This window comes from Pseudorasbora parva, chromosome 4 (genome assembly GCF_024679245.1).
Source record: "Pseudorasbora parva isolate DD20220531a chromosome 4, ASM2467924v1, whole genome shotgun sequence".
Lineage (NCBI taxonomy): Eukaryota > Metazoa > Chordata > Actinopteri > Cypriniformes > Gobionidae > Pseudorasbora > Pseudorasbora parva.
This window is the reverse complement of record NC_090175.1, coordinates 6,763,861-6,778,713: the sequence shown is the minus strand read 5'-3', so window position 1 is coordinate 6,778,713 and position 14,853 is coordinate 6,763,861. Positions and strand designations below refer to the sequence as shown.

General features: G+C 36.4%; 1 protein-coding gene across 1 annotated transcript in view; it reads right to left on the bottom strand.

Moving 5' to 3' along the window:
* The window catches only part of c3a.4 (complement C3a, tandem duplicate 4), a 29,768-nt gene that overhangs the window by 14,688 nt on the left and 227 nt on the right, over nucleotides 1-14,853 (bottom strand). The window contains exons 2-22 of the mRNA XM_067440692.1: nucleotides 14,068-14,260; nucleotides 8,954-9,116; nucleotides 8,785-8,858; nucleotides 8,487-8,575; nucleotides 8,133-8,215; nucleotides 7,934-8,021; nucleotides 6,888-6,993; nucleotides 6,485-6,605; nucleotides 6,250-6,365; nucleotides 5,981-6,127; nucleotides 5,694-5,897; nucleotides 5,424-5,615; nucleotides 5,194-5,349; nucleotides 4,959-5,088; nucleotides 4,787-4,858; nucleotides 3,041-3,241; nucleotides 2,725-2,839; nucleotides 2,552-2,643; nucleotides 2,212-2,351; nucleotides 1,870-2,079; nucleotides 1,106-1,163 (exon numbers count right to left, since the gene is read on the bottom strand). Of these exons, the coding sequence (XP_067296793.1) occupies nucleotides 1,106-1,163; nucleotides 1,870-2,079; nucleotides 2,212-2,351; nucleotides 2,552-2,643; nucleotides 2,725-2,839; nucleotides 3,041-3,241; nucleotides 4,787-4,858; nucleotides 4,959-5,088; nucleotides 5,194-5,349; nucleotides 5,424-5,615; nucleotides 5,694-5,897; nucleotides 5,981-6,127; nucleotides 6,250-6,365; nucleotides 6,485-6,605; nucleotides 6,888-6,993; nucleotides 7,934-8,021; nucleotides 8,133-8,215; nucleotides 8,487-8,575; nucleotides 8,785-8,858; nucleotides 8,954-9,116; nucleotides 14,068-14,260 (2,750 nt within the window). The remainder of the gene's footprint in view (nucleotides 1-1,105; nucleotides 1,164-1,869; nucleotides 2,080-2,211; nucleotides 2,352-2,551; nucleotides 2,644-2,724; nucleotides 2,840-3,040; nucleotides 3,242-4,786; nucleotides 4,859-4,958; nucleotides 5,089-5,193; nucleotides 5,350-5,423; nucleotides 5,616-5,693; nucleotides 5,898-5,980; nucleotides 6,128-6,249; nucleotides 6,366-6,484; nucleotides 6,606-6,887; nucleotides 6,994-7,933; nucleotides 8,022-8,132; nucleotides 8,216-8,486; nucleotides 8,576-8,784; nucleotides 8,859-8,953; nucleotides 9,117-14,067; nucleotides 14,261-14,853) is intronic.

Sequence of the window (14,853 nt, the reverse complement as noted above, 5' to 3'; positions counted from 1 at the left end):
GTTTGTGTGGTTTTTACATTCAAAAACATCATAACTAATAAGTAATAGGCTATTTTCTACACTGGTTTTGAGGGTCTCTCCTGAATGCTGGGTTTTGGTGGGCGTGCCGGAGACTTGGAAGTAAACGCCTACGCCTACGGCTAGGATTGGATAAGATTTGCATATTTAATGAGTTTCAGCTCCCCTGTCATTCAGATCACATGTGGGAGGGATTGTTTTGAAAGCGGCAACCGGAATGATTCTCTTGATCACAGGGCTCGTAAACGTCTTCATCTAACAAACATAATGATTTATTTCTCATACACCCACAATTGATTGGAATATTATTTTTGTAATACTTGGCCCGCCCGATTGGTGGATATAAGCACGAAACACACACGTACACACAGACGAATATTATTTCACTATTATAGATTCACCGGCCTGCCGACGGCATACGTTTTGGTAGCCCGTCTGGAAAACACCCCAGGACTACTGTTACAGGTAAAAAAGACGTTTTACTCACATAAGTGTGTTGCACCATTAGTTCTGATACATGCAATGACTATATTATGACATGTAGGCATTTTTATCTTTATGTACACAATAATAATCTTTTACTTTGCAATCATTTTATTTTTAATAGTTGGCATGTGTGTGCTGCTGCACATCCCCGTGTGTAAAAAGCAGAGTGTATGCACCCGCCTATAGGCTCATATTAATAACGCGCATAACTCACAAATACCACACCATTGACTTAAGAGCAGGTTTATGTTGGTCAATGACGCAGTCATTTTCAGTTCCTCAAAATAGAAACGCACCAACAATGTGCCTGAACACACTTGGTTTTCAGTTCAGACGCCCATGGGTGAACAGATGGCCGCGAGTGCACTGCTATTTAAACAGAGTGGCACTGGACCTGAAAATTATATCTGCGTCAGGCTGAAACGAGCAAAAAAACACTTGCATCACGCCTGGTGTTACATTGCATTATGTGTATGATAGAGCCCCTAGATGTAAAGAAAACAACTCATGAAACGCCTCAATGCCCATATAAAAGGATATATATTTTTTATATGCTCATATACAAAAATGAGCATGTAAATGTGTTTTGGAATCATCTTACCTTTCTTATTAGGAATGAATTGTAGATTTTCACTAAGTTTGGTCAAAACGCCTTCAGACTAAAGAAAAGCAGTGAAAAGTGAGTGAGAGAGAGAACAAATGCCACGTGCTCCGTCTAAATGATCACAGTAGTAAAAGTACACACTTAAAATATAAAATATAAATAAAATATATATAGTTTGTGTGTGATTGCTTAGCAATCAGCAAGGTTTCTGTGACTATTGATGTTGCTAAAGTTTTGATGTCTTTAAAAGTTGAGGAAAGCAGTGGGGAATGCATATACCAGTCTATTTCTTTATGTCCCTGAATGGAATTTGTACGTTTTGGAATCTATTGTATTCTGTTGACAATATGTTAAAGGCACAACAAATAAGATTTTTGGATTAAAATATATTTAAAAAACACTAGAATAGTGTTACATATTTTGTTGACTTGTGTACTTACATTATACCAAATGTTTCCAAGAATGTTTAAATCCAGAGAAATTAGCAATTTTAACCAGGACACGGACCGTGCAAATTTTTCTTTTTTTTTGTCTGATTGTTTAAACTTACTGGGTGTAGCATGTTTTACTTTGTCTAATATTGATCTAGCTCACTGCAGTGTGAACAAGTGTTATATAGTCACCACCAAGCAAACACACAAAACTCAAAATCAAGGCATCATCAAGCTACAATAAGTGACCCCTAGCGGCGAGAACTACATATTGTGCCTTTAAACATACACTTAGCAATGATATACTGTCTTTTTCTTCTCTGAACTTACCACCACTAGGAGCTCTTTCTTCACACCATCGCTTCCACGTCCCAATGCTGCTGCCTTTACTTCAATGGCATGGCGTCCCAAAGCCATTGGGACAATGATAAAAGGTACTGAATATGATGATTTAGCATCTACCATCACTATGGTTTGGAACTTTCCTCTATGACTGGCCGGGCTGCAGATGTCCTTGGTTTCCTTCAGTTCCACACGAACCTAATACAAGAAAGGAAAATCACATGCTCATTAAGAAGAAAGGAGGGGTGGTGACAGACAAAGCAAATCGGTCATCATGCTGAGAGCCTGTCTGATAAGGTTTGCCATAGTAAATCATTATTCCAATCTCACCTTTACTTTTCTGCTGTAAAAGTTGTGGATAATGGCCTTGATTTCAATTTGCTCGTTGCGCACGGCTGAATATGGAATCTTTAGGTCAATAAAGAAGTTCTTCATCACTGTCATCTCATGGACATCTGCCACACAGATACCTTTGTAGAGAAAAAGAGCAAACTGTCACAGAAATCAAGAGATGTGTCGAAGGCCTGCAACACTGTGAGACCAGAACAACACAGCGATGCATTAAAATGATTGTCTGGGGTAATCAACAGTATGCCACAAATGCAAAAGGTTTAAAAGGTTTCCCTGAATATTCATTTTATATGGATGTGTGCTTAGAACATATCTGTACCATGAGTCTTGGACAAGCTGATGGCTGTGATTTCCCAAGTTGTTATGGAGTCTTTCAGCTTGAGGCCATCTCTGGGTAAGGTAGTTGTTTGACTAAAAGAGAGGTCATCTTTTACTGAAACAGGAACATCACTGGTTGAGCACTGAGTGTTGGAAACTGCAAGTCACACTTACCACTGGCGGTTCACTGATGGGCAGTTAGGCAACACCACTTCCTCCCAAAGCCAACTTTCAGGAAAGAGCGTACGCGTCACAATGTCATCTGAGTTCACAAACTCTTCGGTTTCACCTGTGGGTAAAAGAGTCGTCGATTTATTTACACAAAACAGAAGCCATCCCAAGGTAATCTTCCAATTGGATTCATTCCTGCTATTGCAGAACCTCAACTTGTAACAGCTCTGAGGAAAGATATCTAACTGAAAACACAGCTGAAGCAATATATGAAGTGTTAGAATTTAAATATATATGCTGTTGTTGAGAATGCTCTTACTGCGGGATAGAATTTCTTCGCTCTGTTTATCCGACTCTTTGTTTCGGTTGGTCATCTCAGTGCAGCAGTGCATGAAAGCCTGTGTGCACTCCTCTCCATCCACGATAAATCCTTTCCGATACTCACAAGTGTATTTCAAATCATCCATATTTTTCATTCCATCCAAACAGCATTCCTTCTCAAGGCCAGAGTACTTGCTCACTAAAGGTGGATCATGTAAAAGACGAGAAATGGGCAGAGACTGATAAACAAATTATGTTGTAAAACAAAGATTATACAATTTAGTTAGTCTTTTTTTAGTTTTAAACTATCTTTTACATATACTTATTACAAATGTCTATTCAAATGAGATTTGTGTAATGAGCTATATGTGCTTATCATTGCAACTTTTGCAACTTATTTGCCCGGGTGAAAGGGGTAAACTGTGTGCCTCTAGTTTTAAGAGGCAAATTATGTTAATGTTGTGTAGTTAACTATGGAAATCAAACATGGAGATGGAAAAAACAAAAACAAAACAAGGATTGTAGCTGCATGCATTGCTAAATGCTAAACATCCTTTGGTTGTCTTGACAATAAGTTTTAATGGGATGGTTCTCTCAAAAATTAAATTTATTCCATGATTAACTCACCCTCAAGCCATCCTATGTGTATATGAGATTCTTATTTCAGACGAACACAATCTGAGTTATATTAAACTCTTCTAAGTTTTATAATGGTAGTGAATGGCTGTTTCTGTTTTGAAGTCTTGTGTAAGAAAAATATCCATATTTAAAACTTTAAAAACTAAAATAACTAGCTTCCGGCAGACGGCCTACGCAAGCCGACTTACGGCAAAAGAATAACCCCTGACATGAGGTATGATGCAAGGAGTAGCGTAAGCGTTGAACGTCTCTCGCGGTTTAAACAAATAGGGCTGGACAACAAACTCAAGCCTCTTCTCTTATATCGAAATCCTCCAGCATTTCTCTTTGAAAATGTTTGTTTCAGACTCTAATTTATGACAAGTGTTTTGTTTTACTCTATCCTCTGCACTTCTTCAATTCGGTTAGGGGTCACTCTTTCGCTGTAAATCGATGCGTACGGCTGTCTGCCGGAAGCTAGTTATTTTACATTATATAGTTTTAAATACGGATATTTTTCTCACACAAATACTTTGCTTCGCTTCAGAAGGCCTTTATTAACCTGCTGGAGGCATGTGCACTTTTATAATGGATAGATGAATCAAATGATGAATAGAAGAGCACTTCTATGGACTTCAAAACACAAACAGACATGTATTGCCATTATAATGCTTAACATTATAATTAATATAATATGACTGTATTTGGCTGAAAGAAGAATGTCATACACACCTATGATGACATGGGGTAATTTTATTTGTGGGTGAACTAACCCTTTAAGTTAAAAAGATTACCTGCTACTCATTTCATAAAAAAATCTATTTAAGTTGGCTTTATCTGGACTGGATTAGTTGAGTTAACTTAAAAAGCTGAATGCAATAAGTTGCCTTATTATTTTAAGTCAGCTCAACTTTTTTTATCAAGTACAAATTTCTTGCCACAGTGCTCGTCAAATACCACTCACATTTTCCAAACCATTAATCGATGATCCATCAATCTCTTGGCAATTATTTTAATTCAAATGAAACCTAGTACCTAACCGTGGGATCAATCCCTGAGTGTAAAATTTGAGGTTTGCAATTTGTGGGTCAAAATTTTTGATAAAAGAGGCATGCAGCTTCCTAACCTAGAGACTCAAAGAGCTGCGTTATGGTTACTTCTCGTTTTTTCCTTCGAGATGAGGATAGGCATGCGGCATCTGGAACAGACCAGTTTTAAAAATGGAATTAGTAAGATGCATTCATTGATAATAGTCTGTACATTGACCTTTTTGAATAGGTCAAAAATAGTGCAAGTACTTTTTCTGACGTTTGTGCCTCTTGCAGAGCTGGACTCAAACAGCAGGCCAGCATCGCTGAAAACTTGCATACTGTCTCTTCCACTTCCTGCTGTGCAGCCAGTGTCATGTGATTCAACAACGTCCCAGATCTGTTGAAGGAATTAATGACAAAGAGGATGACGTCAATATGTTCAGGTAAGAAAATGTTGCCTCTTTCCAGTTACAATGAAAATATTAAATTCTGATCTTCCAACCTTTGATTGAGTAAGTCTGTTCTTGTTGTTGAGAACATAAACGCCTTTATCCACAGCAACCAAGCCAACCTTGGCCCCAGGGTCTCCTGTTACTCTCAGGCCAAACTCCTCACCAGGCTCATAGACATTCACAGGATCGTGAACCTCCACTTTAAGCTGGGAGAGCAAATAACATAGATCAGAAAACAAATGAAGATCAATTCAGTCTTGTATGATCAGAGCCAAATTACCGTTCCTATGCAGGTGTCCTTCACGTCGACCCAGACTGAATCAGACACCACCTCAGACGAGCCCACGTGATAATAAGCCAAGAAGCGGAAGGACGGCACCATGTCTTTGGTTACAGGTAGAGACAGAGTCACTAGAGATTGTCCTCTCCTCTTAAACCTGTCTGCTTGAACAATCTGACCTTTACTCAAGATCTGAAAATGAGGCAGATGAAAGACTAAATATATTTTTGAAAACAAATTTCACTGATGAATCATAAGACTGTCTCTCACCATGTATGTGTAATCTTGATCTCTGACTCCTGGACTTTGTCCAGTGTTCAGATTGACTTTCATTTGATCACCGATCTGAAGTTCTGCAGCATTAATCCCGATGTGCAGGTAGTTCTTGGAGCCTCCTTTGGGAACATAAGCCTGAGCCGTCATCGTCTTCACTGCCTGTTGTTCGTTTCCTAATTGTGGATCTTTGGTCTTTGCCTGGAAAGAATAAATACATTGTTTTCTGATTAACATCTGTTAATCTGACTGAACATCTGAGCAGTCGAGTTAGCAGGTCTTACAGTGATCTGCAGTGTTGAAGATCCTCCCTGAGTGTTGACAGTAACCTTTGCAATGCCATTGGCTCTTGTTTGACCTCTGACACCTCCAGGATTGACCTCCACTTCCACATTTTTGGCAGGCGTCTGGTCAGGATTTGTTACATAGACCTTTATGCAAAACCCAGAACAAAAAAAAAAAAAATTAGGAACACAGATAATATTTACTTCAAAATTGCTCTTAAGGTTATTATGTTAGGTTTTTTTTTTAAGTTCTAGTCTATGCTTTATACCGAGACATCGAAGGGCATCCCAGGTTTGAAGAAATGTGGGGTTCTTTTGAAGTGGATGGTGTATGGTGACGTCACAATCTGAATGCCTCTCTTGTGAGCCTCCACCATTTCACTTCCTGAAACACAATAATAATGGGAAATGAACACATGGACATTACATACAATTTTTTGAGGCCTGGAAATGTCCATGTTTCTTTCCAAGAAGAGGGTATGCCAGACATTGTTTAGTTCTTACCAGACTCGGTCAGCAGACTCACTGTAACGTACAGTGATTTGCCAACAAGCTGCATGATGTTTGGGAAAGACTCTAGGATGTGTCTTCTTTTAAGCTCTGCTGTTCCACTTCCATCCCAGATCTGACATTCAACACAGAAACAAGAGAACTGGATCAGATCTGTGCAAGTGCTTGTGTATTTGTCAAGGATCACCTATCGTAATATGGACTTATTATACTTTGTGTGTCTGCATAAGTAGATTTTTATTTTATTTTACATTTATGAGGAGGGCATTTAAAAAAACAAAAAAAAAAAAACAGAAATGGTTCAAGTCCAATATACATATCTGAAGCCTATCTGGCATTTTCAGTAATGCGTGTGTGTGTGTGTGTGTGTGTGTGTGTGTGTGTGTGTGTGTAGTACCTTCACTCTCTGTAAGGAGCCTGGTATACTTATCTTCCCTTTATTTTCAGTAATCACACCAAATACAACAAATCCATGACCATTGACTGTCTCCCCAAACAAATACCTTCAGGATACACAAACACACACTTATATACATTCATAGGGAAAAATTCTAAAACACTACTGCAACTGAATTTATATTTGTTACAATGTAACATCAAATTAATTTAAGTTACTTAAAAAAACATGCAAACTAATTGCCTTAAAAACAAGTAAAGTGAAATAGGAATAGTATGTGATGCTTACAAATGCTTATTTAGTGCTGCCTGACCCTAGCCTGGATGCCAGCCGAACTTAGCCTGCCCACAATTTTTTTAGGTCGGGCAGTTCCGTCTGGCCTCACTCCATAGAGGAGTAATTATCCCCTAACAGAAACTGTTCGGACAAATTAAATCATCAGGGCGGGCTTTAGACGATGATGGACAGATGATCAACAGTAACGTAATCATCACGTCATCAAAGGGGCTTGGGTTATATTTGTTTGAATCCTAAACGGAGAGCTTGTTTGTATCTGCATAAAACCTTCACTATTTATTCCCCGAAATGATGATCATGTTGGGTAAGTACTCTGTGTATCATTAAATTATTTTATGTTTTTACAACACCGGCAAAGATTGTGCTAAAATTTGCAATCATGGTTCTATATATCACATTATAGTCGCTTCAACCTGCAGAGAAAGAGCTCTAGATAGTACTTAATAAATTACTTTAGATTTACCCATGACTTGGACACTGATAACCTTAATGGTGAATGTGTTTCTTGTTTTGTTTTTCTCGATTGGCAAAATGGCAGTCAAACCAATCAATAATTCTTAATTTGGGCTTTCTGAGTAAACTAAATTTGATCAATTACGTTAAAAAATTAAATAAAGTTAACTAAAAAGTTTTAGTTAGAATCACTGTTGAATTTTGCAGTGTAGCTATTAAATTAGAAAACTTGTACAGTATATTGTCTATAACACTCATTATAAAAAAAAACAACAACAAAAAAAACAGTATTGTACTTGGCTTCAATGTCGACTGATAGACTGTCATCGTTCACATAGAAGAAGGCTTTCTGTGGTCTCAAAGAAACCTCAAAGCTGGGCAGGACTGCAATAGAAAAAGGAAGAACCTGAGCTGATAACACTGGATTGCAAATGTCATGGGTGTATTGTGTAGTTTCGTAACAGCTTGCAAAAAGACCCATCCAGAGACACCTACCATATTCCTTGACTTCAAACTCACTGGAGAAGTTTTTCTGAGGGCTGTTCTGGTGCCACGCCATAAGTTTCCACATCCCTGAGCTAAATAAAGCCACAGTCTTATTAAAAGATAACAGGTGCTTTCCACAAAAAGGGTACACTTTTTTTTTCCAAAAAGTGGTAAATTCTCATTCTAAAGGACATGAGATTTGTGACTTTATTGCTTTACTGTAAAGGCACACATGTGGGATATCTGTACAGTACTCTATTGTTTGGAAAGTGCCAACAATCTGACTCAACAATTTTAGGTTTTAATTTTTAAGTATCTTCAATACCTTTGAAGGACTCGAATAGCAGGCTCACACAAACTCACCTGGCCGGATCAGTCAGGCTGAATGTTCCTGTAACCATTCCTCCATCGGGATTAACGTTTTTGCTCTGAAGGCTGATGCCATCAGGTGTCTGTCAACATTGAAGATTAATAATTATTCTCTAGTTGCATCGAAACTGTTGGACAAACAAAAACCTACTTGCATATAACACATTTGAACTCCCATGCACACACAACATACAATAAAGTAAAGCCTCCACAAAGAGACCAGGTTACAAATATGGTGGTGGTCTCAGATGTTTGGAACCACTGTACTTTAATACACAGAAAGCACATTTACCAAGATTTCCACCCGGACTCCACTGTCTACAGCCCGTGTCATGCCTGCACTCAGTGAAAACACCCTGTAATAAACTAGAAGGAGAAGACAAGCATCAGTGTTATTGCATGATCTCAAGTATTAGGAGACAATACCAATCACAAACAAATGTAGAGGAGCAAATTTCCACCTTTGCTGTCTGGTGTGTAGATGGTCTTATCAGTCTGCAAAAATATTTGTCCAGATTGAAAAACCACCATGACCTGTTTCTCCAGCAGCTTCTGTGGAAACTGAGCTTGCAGGATGGCATATTGCTCCACTCCCTTCTCAAAGGAATACGCATTACTGGGTACCTACAGGCACACGATACACAGACAATCAGACAGTGTTCACCAACAGAGCAAACTACCATCCATCATTTACAAGCCCACTGTAAAACATGTCCTCTCTGGTAAGCATAGTAACATATGGGCTGTATTTGACATACAGTGGCAAGAATCAACATCTGTGAAAATGTGTGTAAGTTCAACAAAATAGGAGGGATCTCAATATATATATATATGATTTTGAGATCCATCTTTTTACACTGAGGACAATTGAGGGACTCAAACACAAGTATTAAAAAAGGTTTGAACATTAAACCCCTAAAAAAATCTAGTGATCATGGCATTTATTTTAGATGTTTTACAATTTCTTTTTTAATATGGAGCAGTTTTGCAGCCTATTGATTGGATAGCTGATTAGCCTATTAATGATATTGCCTGCTAGCTAGCTAAGCAAAGTAGATTGCGATCTGTCTAATTTGTTACACTGTAAAAAAATACCCATCAAATTTACGGTAAAAAACCGGCAGCTCTGGTTGCCAGAACTTTTCCGTAAAAAATACGGCAGTAACGTTTAAGGTTTTACGGGACAACAGGATTTAATTTAAAGGTTTATAATGTGGTAATTACGGTTAAAAATGGTTTATTTTACAGTTAAAAACCCTATAATTTGAAAGTTTATATTGAAATAATTATGTGTACACAGTACACTATAAAACAATAATGGTAAAAAAAAAAATGTATTGAACTGAAATATTAAACTACCAACTTATTGAAATGCTAATATCTGTTATTTTCCTTTTATATAATTTGACAATCACCAATTATAGTGGTGATGAGAATCACATGATGAATCAAAGCTCATCACACGCAGCTTTTGGAGGAACAATATTAACATATAGAAGGTGCACACACAAACACTAAACACCAAACACCATCATGGTAACACACATGATGTTTTAAAAATCCAATAAACATTAATTTAACAACATTAGATGTAACATAAAACTTAATGTACATACGTGATTAGAAAAAACTAAGAAGAAACAGTTAATTCAATGAAAATGCATCAAATGCGAAGTGTCATGTGGGGAATTCTGGGAATGTCAATTTACGTTTTTTCACTGTTAATTACACAATGACCTGTTCTTTTTCACTTCGAAAAACTGTATATTTAACGGTATTTTACTGTAAAATAAAATAAAATGTATAAACCTTTAAATGATACAGTTTTGAACTGTAAAATAAATGGTTTTTAACCGTATTTATTACATTATAAACCTTTAAATTATATGCTGCTGTCCCGTAAAACCTTAAATGTTACTGCCGTATTTTTTACGGTAAAGTTCTGGCAACCACAGCTGCCGGTTTTTTACCGTTAATTTTATGGGGATCTGTAAAAAGTGTACACTGTAAAAAAAATGTTTACAGGAAAACGCTGGCAGCTGTGGTTACCAGAGAATTATGAAACTATGCGCACTATTAAATTCAAAATTAGACGGACAAGTACAAGTCTGTGGTTAGAGGAGGCACAGGTTTTTTTTTTTTTTAAATTAAAAATAAATAGAAAACCAGTAAGTATTACATTAAAATGTAAAGCATAAGATTTATGTATGTAAACTGCATATACATTTTCAATGCATTTGGATTATTTTTACATAGACAAATTACTAAACTGAAGGTGATTGATAAATGCCAGTTATACGTAAATGAAACAGTTAAGAATTATGTAAAAGTACACAGCAAAACGCCCATGTTAAATTAACACTTCCTAGTGTTCATGTGTGTGCTCACTACTGAGTTAAAGTACCATTGAAGCAGTGTTGATGTTAATGAGATAATTAAGAGATGATTGAGCATTAGTGGTGAACACCTGATGATAATGAACAGAATCACTGAAGGAAAGAGAAACACGAGAACTACGACTGACTTCAGCCACAGCTTTAGATGAAATCAACTGAAGATAAAAGAAGACATTAAATCTCTGAAGATCTCAGCAGAGGATTAAACAACTCCACAAACAGCATTACCAGCTTCATGCATTACTAACCAGACTGACTTTCTTGTTGTAATTTCTGTTTTAATTAAAATAATAGTTTTATATGAAGTCACCATGATGGTGAGCAGTGTTTGCTTTAGTTGGGCTCTTGACCTTTGACTCTCCAACATTAGTTTTCTGGCTGCTTTAACTGTGTTTGTAAAGCACTCTTGTTATGGCATAGAAAGTCTAAAACCCTGGCCAGGTGATTTGGCTCTTTAATGATGATTATATAATCATCATGTAGTGGCTGAATCGCTAAACTCATTCAGATTCTAATGCTCTGGTTATGGAGGTAATGTGTTAATTGTGTAGTATGTGTAATAATAGCCTTGTGGTTTACATTATAAACTCATGCATCATTGTGGCAATCAAACAATTTGCAGGATCAAAAAAAAAGGTTTAATCTACGGCATTATTTAGACAAACACAGACATCAAGAATCAGTGTGTGCATCTCTACAATGGTGACAAAAAAAATAAAAAACATAATCACAATTCAGATGCATAATTTATTCATGCCGGAATGCATGCTGGGACCCATGGGGGAGTTTTGATTGGTGGTACCCAGCATGCACTGCAGCATGAAGTTTTCATTGATTGTCACCATTGTTGAGATTCACACACTGATTCTTGATATCTGTTTGTGTCTAATAATTGCCATAGATTAAACCTTTTGTGCACTATTTTTTTTTTTAATTCTGCATATTAGATTGCGACAACAGGGCTCATGCTATAGAACCAACTGGCTACTATTATGATAAAACTAAATTAATAACACATAAACAGAGTCTTAGACTCTGAACCAGTGATCACTATGTGATGATTATATAATCATGAACAAAGAGAAAAATCATCTGATCATGTTTTTGCTTGGCTTTCCATGCTGCAACAAAAGTGCTTTATAAACACAGTTATAGCAGCCAGAAAACTAATGTTGGAGAGTCAAGGGTCAAGAGCCCAACTAAAGCAAACACTGCTCACCATCATGGTGACTTCAAATAAAACTATTATTTTAATTAAAACAGAAATTACAACAAGAAAGTCAGTTTGGTTAGTAATGTGTAAAGCTGGTAATGTTGTTTGTGGAGTTGTTTAATCCTCTGATGGGATCTTCAGAGATTTAATGTCTTCTTTTATCTTCAGTTGATTTCATCTACGGCTGTGGCTGAAGTCAGTTGTAGTTCTCGTGTTTCTCTTTCCTTCAGTGATTGTGCTTATTATCATCAGGTGTTCATCATTAATGCTCAATCATCTCTTAATTATCTCATTAACTTCAACACTGCTTCAATGGTACTTTAACTCATTAGTGAGCACACACATGAACACTAGGAAGTGTACTATTACATAAATCTTAACTGTTTAATTTACATGTAACTGGGATTTATTAGTCACATTCAGTTTAATATAATCAAATAAATCTTACCTGTTTCATTTATAAATGATTTACAAATAAGATTTTTATTACTGATTCTTAGATAGTGATTCTTAGTAAGTTGATTAATTTGTTTGTTCAAATTACATCATCCAAATGCATGGAACATTTAAATGCAATTCAAATACATGTTTAGACATTTTTAAGTGCATAAACGTGTAAAGTGAATTACATTTTTAAAAACAACTGACAATTTTAATTGTCACAATATTTGCATGTCAAATTAACAAAATAGTTTTTACAGTATTTTCTCAAAAAACGTACAGGTTTTTAATACCAATGTTTGTAGTTGTATCAAATAAAATGTATTATAATCACATGTTGTAAATATAACAAAATATTCTGTTTAATAGTTAACAAAAGATCACTGTGATTCAAACAAAAAATATATGCTTTTGGGTTTTCTATAATTTTCTTTTGGGATTTTACATTGTTTTTCTGTAAATTTCACTGGCATAAGGTTAGATCTATTGCAGTTATTCACCGTATATAGTAAGGAAACTTTGTGTTAACCAAATAACAGTTTTTAACTGTAGCATTTTTACAACCTTTGACCGTTAAAATCACGATCATTTTTTACAGTGTAGTCTACTTCATCTTTAGTGTTACACAATTTACTTGACCTTGATATCTGCGTTTCAAAGCCATTTCAACCATCCTTAAATACTATTAGTAAAAATATCCACTCAACTGTTTGTTTTACCTACACATTTATTGAGGTATTGTGTGTGTCAGAAGTTCTTCAGTGAAGGATGTATGACACGTTACTCCATAATTTAAACGCAGCAAACTTTAATGGACAGTAAAACAAAGGCAGAATACCGTAACTCCAGGCCGTACAGTAACTTCTCAACAATACTAGAGTAGTGTAACTCAATTTGAGCACTCTAAAGCAAAGGCAAAAAACAGTAACTGGTGTTACGCCTTGGTTTCTCCTGGGCTTTTGGATATTACTGTAAAGATAACCAATTATTTTCTCAATAAAACAGCATAATTGACTTCTGAGGAACGTTGGGCAGTTTTCCTGCTCAGGACAAAGAGACTCAAGAACAGCCGTGGATCATCAGGGAACGACACACGGTATTAAGATTCAACGGTATGTCAACTTTTGAACAGGAAAGTTTTTATAAATTTAACTTTTTATTTTTATTTATTTTTTATTATATGTAAACCTTTTTATGTAAAATATCTTATTCAGGACAGTACTAAATAATAAATAAAAATGCATTTTGAATGATCTCTCTTATGTTAATAATAATGATAATAATGCGTTCGATTTATATAGCGCTTTTCAAGGCACTCAAAGCGCTTTACATAGAAGGGGGGAATCTCCTCAACCACCACCAATGTGCAGCATCACCTGGATGATGCGACGGCAGCTATATTGCACCAGAACGCTCACCACACACCAGCTGATTGGTGGAGAGGATTGTCAAAAGCAACTTCTGCAAGGGGTTCAAAAACTTTTCTTACCAGTGTATAGGCAACCTTCTGGTTGGAACAACTCACCTCTATCTCAACCAGATCCTGGTAGTTCTTGGCAGATGTCAGAGAAACTGATGTACTCGTCACTTCACGATTGTCTTTGGAGCTTCTAACTGAGATTTTAACATTCAGACTGGCTCCAGAATAGTCCTGCGCCTCCACAAACACTTTCTCTGGGGACCCGACGCTCAGCAGGTTCGGGGCCGAGAGAATGTAGCTGAACAATACAGGTTCATTTAGGAGGAGCAGTGAGGAACATCTTACACAGCACTTTTACAAACGATTCAGCACTTAATATTTTATTATTTACTGAAAACCAGGTCTTCCAAAGTTATCTTATAAGATTGAATAAATACAGTATTGTGTGTTTAAAGGGACAGCTCACCCAAAAATCTAAGTTATCATCATTTACTCACCCTCAAGTCAAACCTGTATGATTTTCTTTCATCTGTTGAACACAAAAATATATTTTGAAGAATATTGGTAAACAGACGGTTGACGGTTGCCATTAGCTTCCTTTGTCGGAAATAAAATATTGAAAGTTAATGTCTACCGTCAACCGTCTGCTTTCTGGCATTCTTCATAATATCATCTTTGGTGTTCAACAGATGAAAGAAAATCCTACAGATTTCATGAGTACAGGATGATAACATCTCGATTTTTGGAAGAACTGTCCCTTTAACACAATTTAACAATTAAATTTAGTCATTTACCCACAACTATCTCAGTCTGTTCTGAGTGATTTGGTTGAAGTAATCAGAAAAATAGCAAATGAACAAGATGCACAACAATACTGTAGCTGTAATTTCT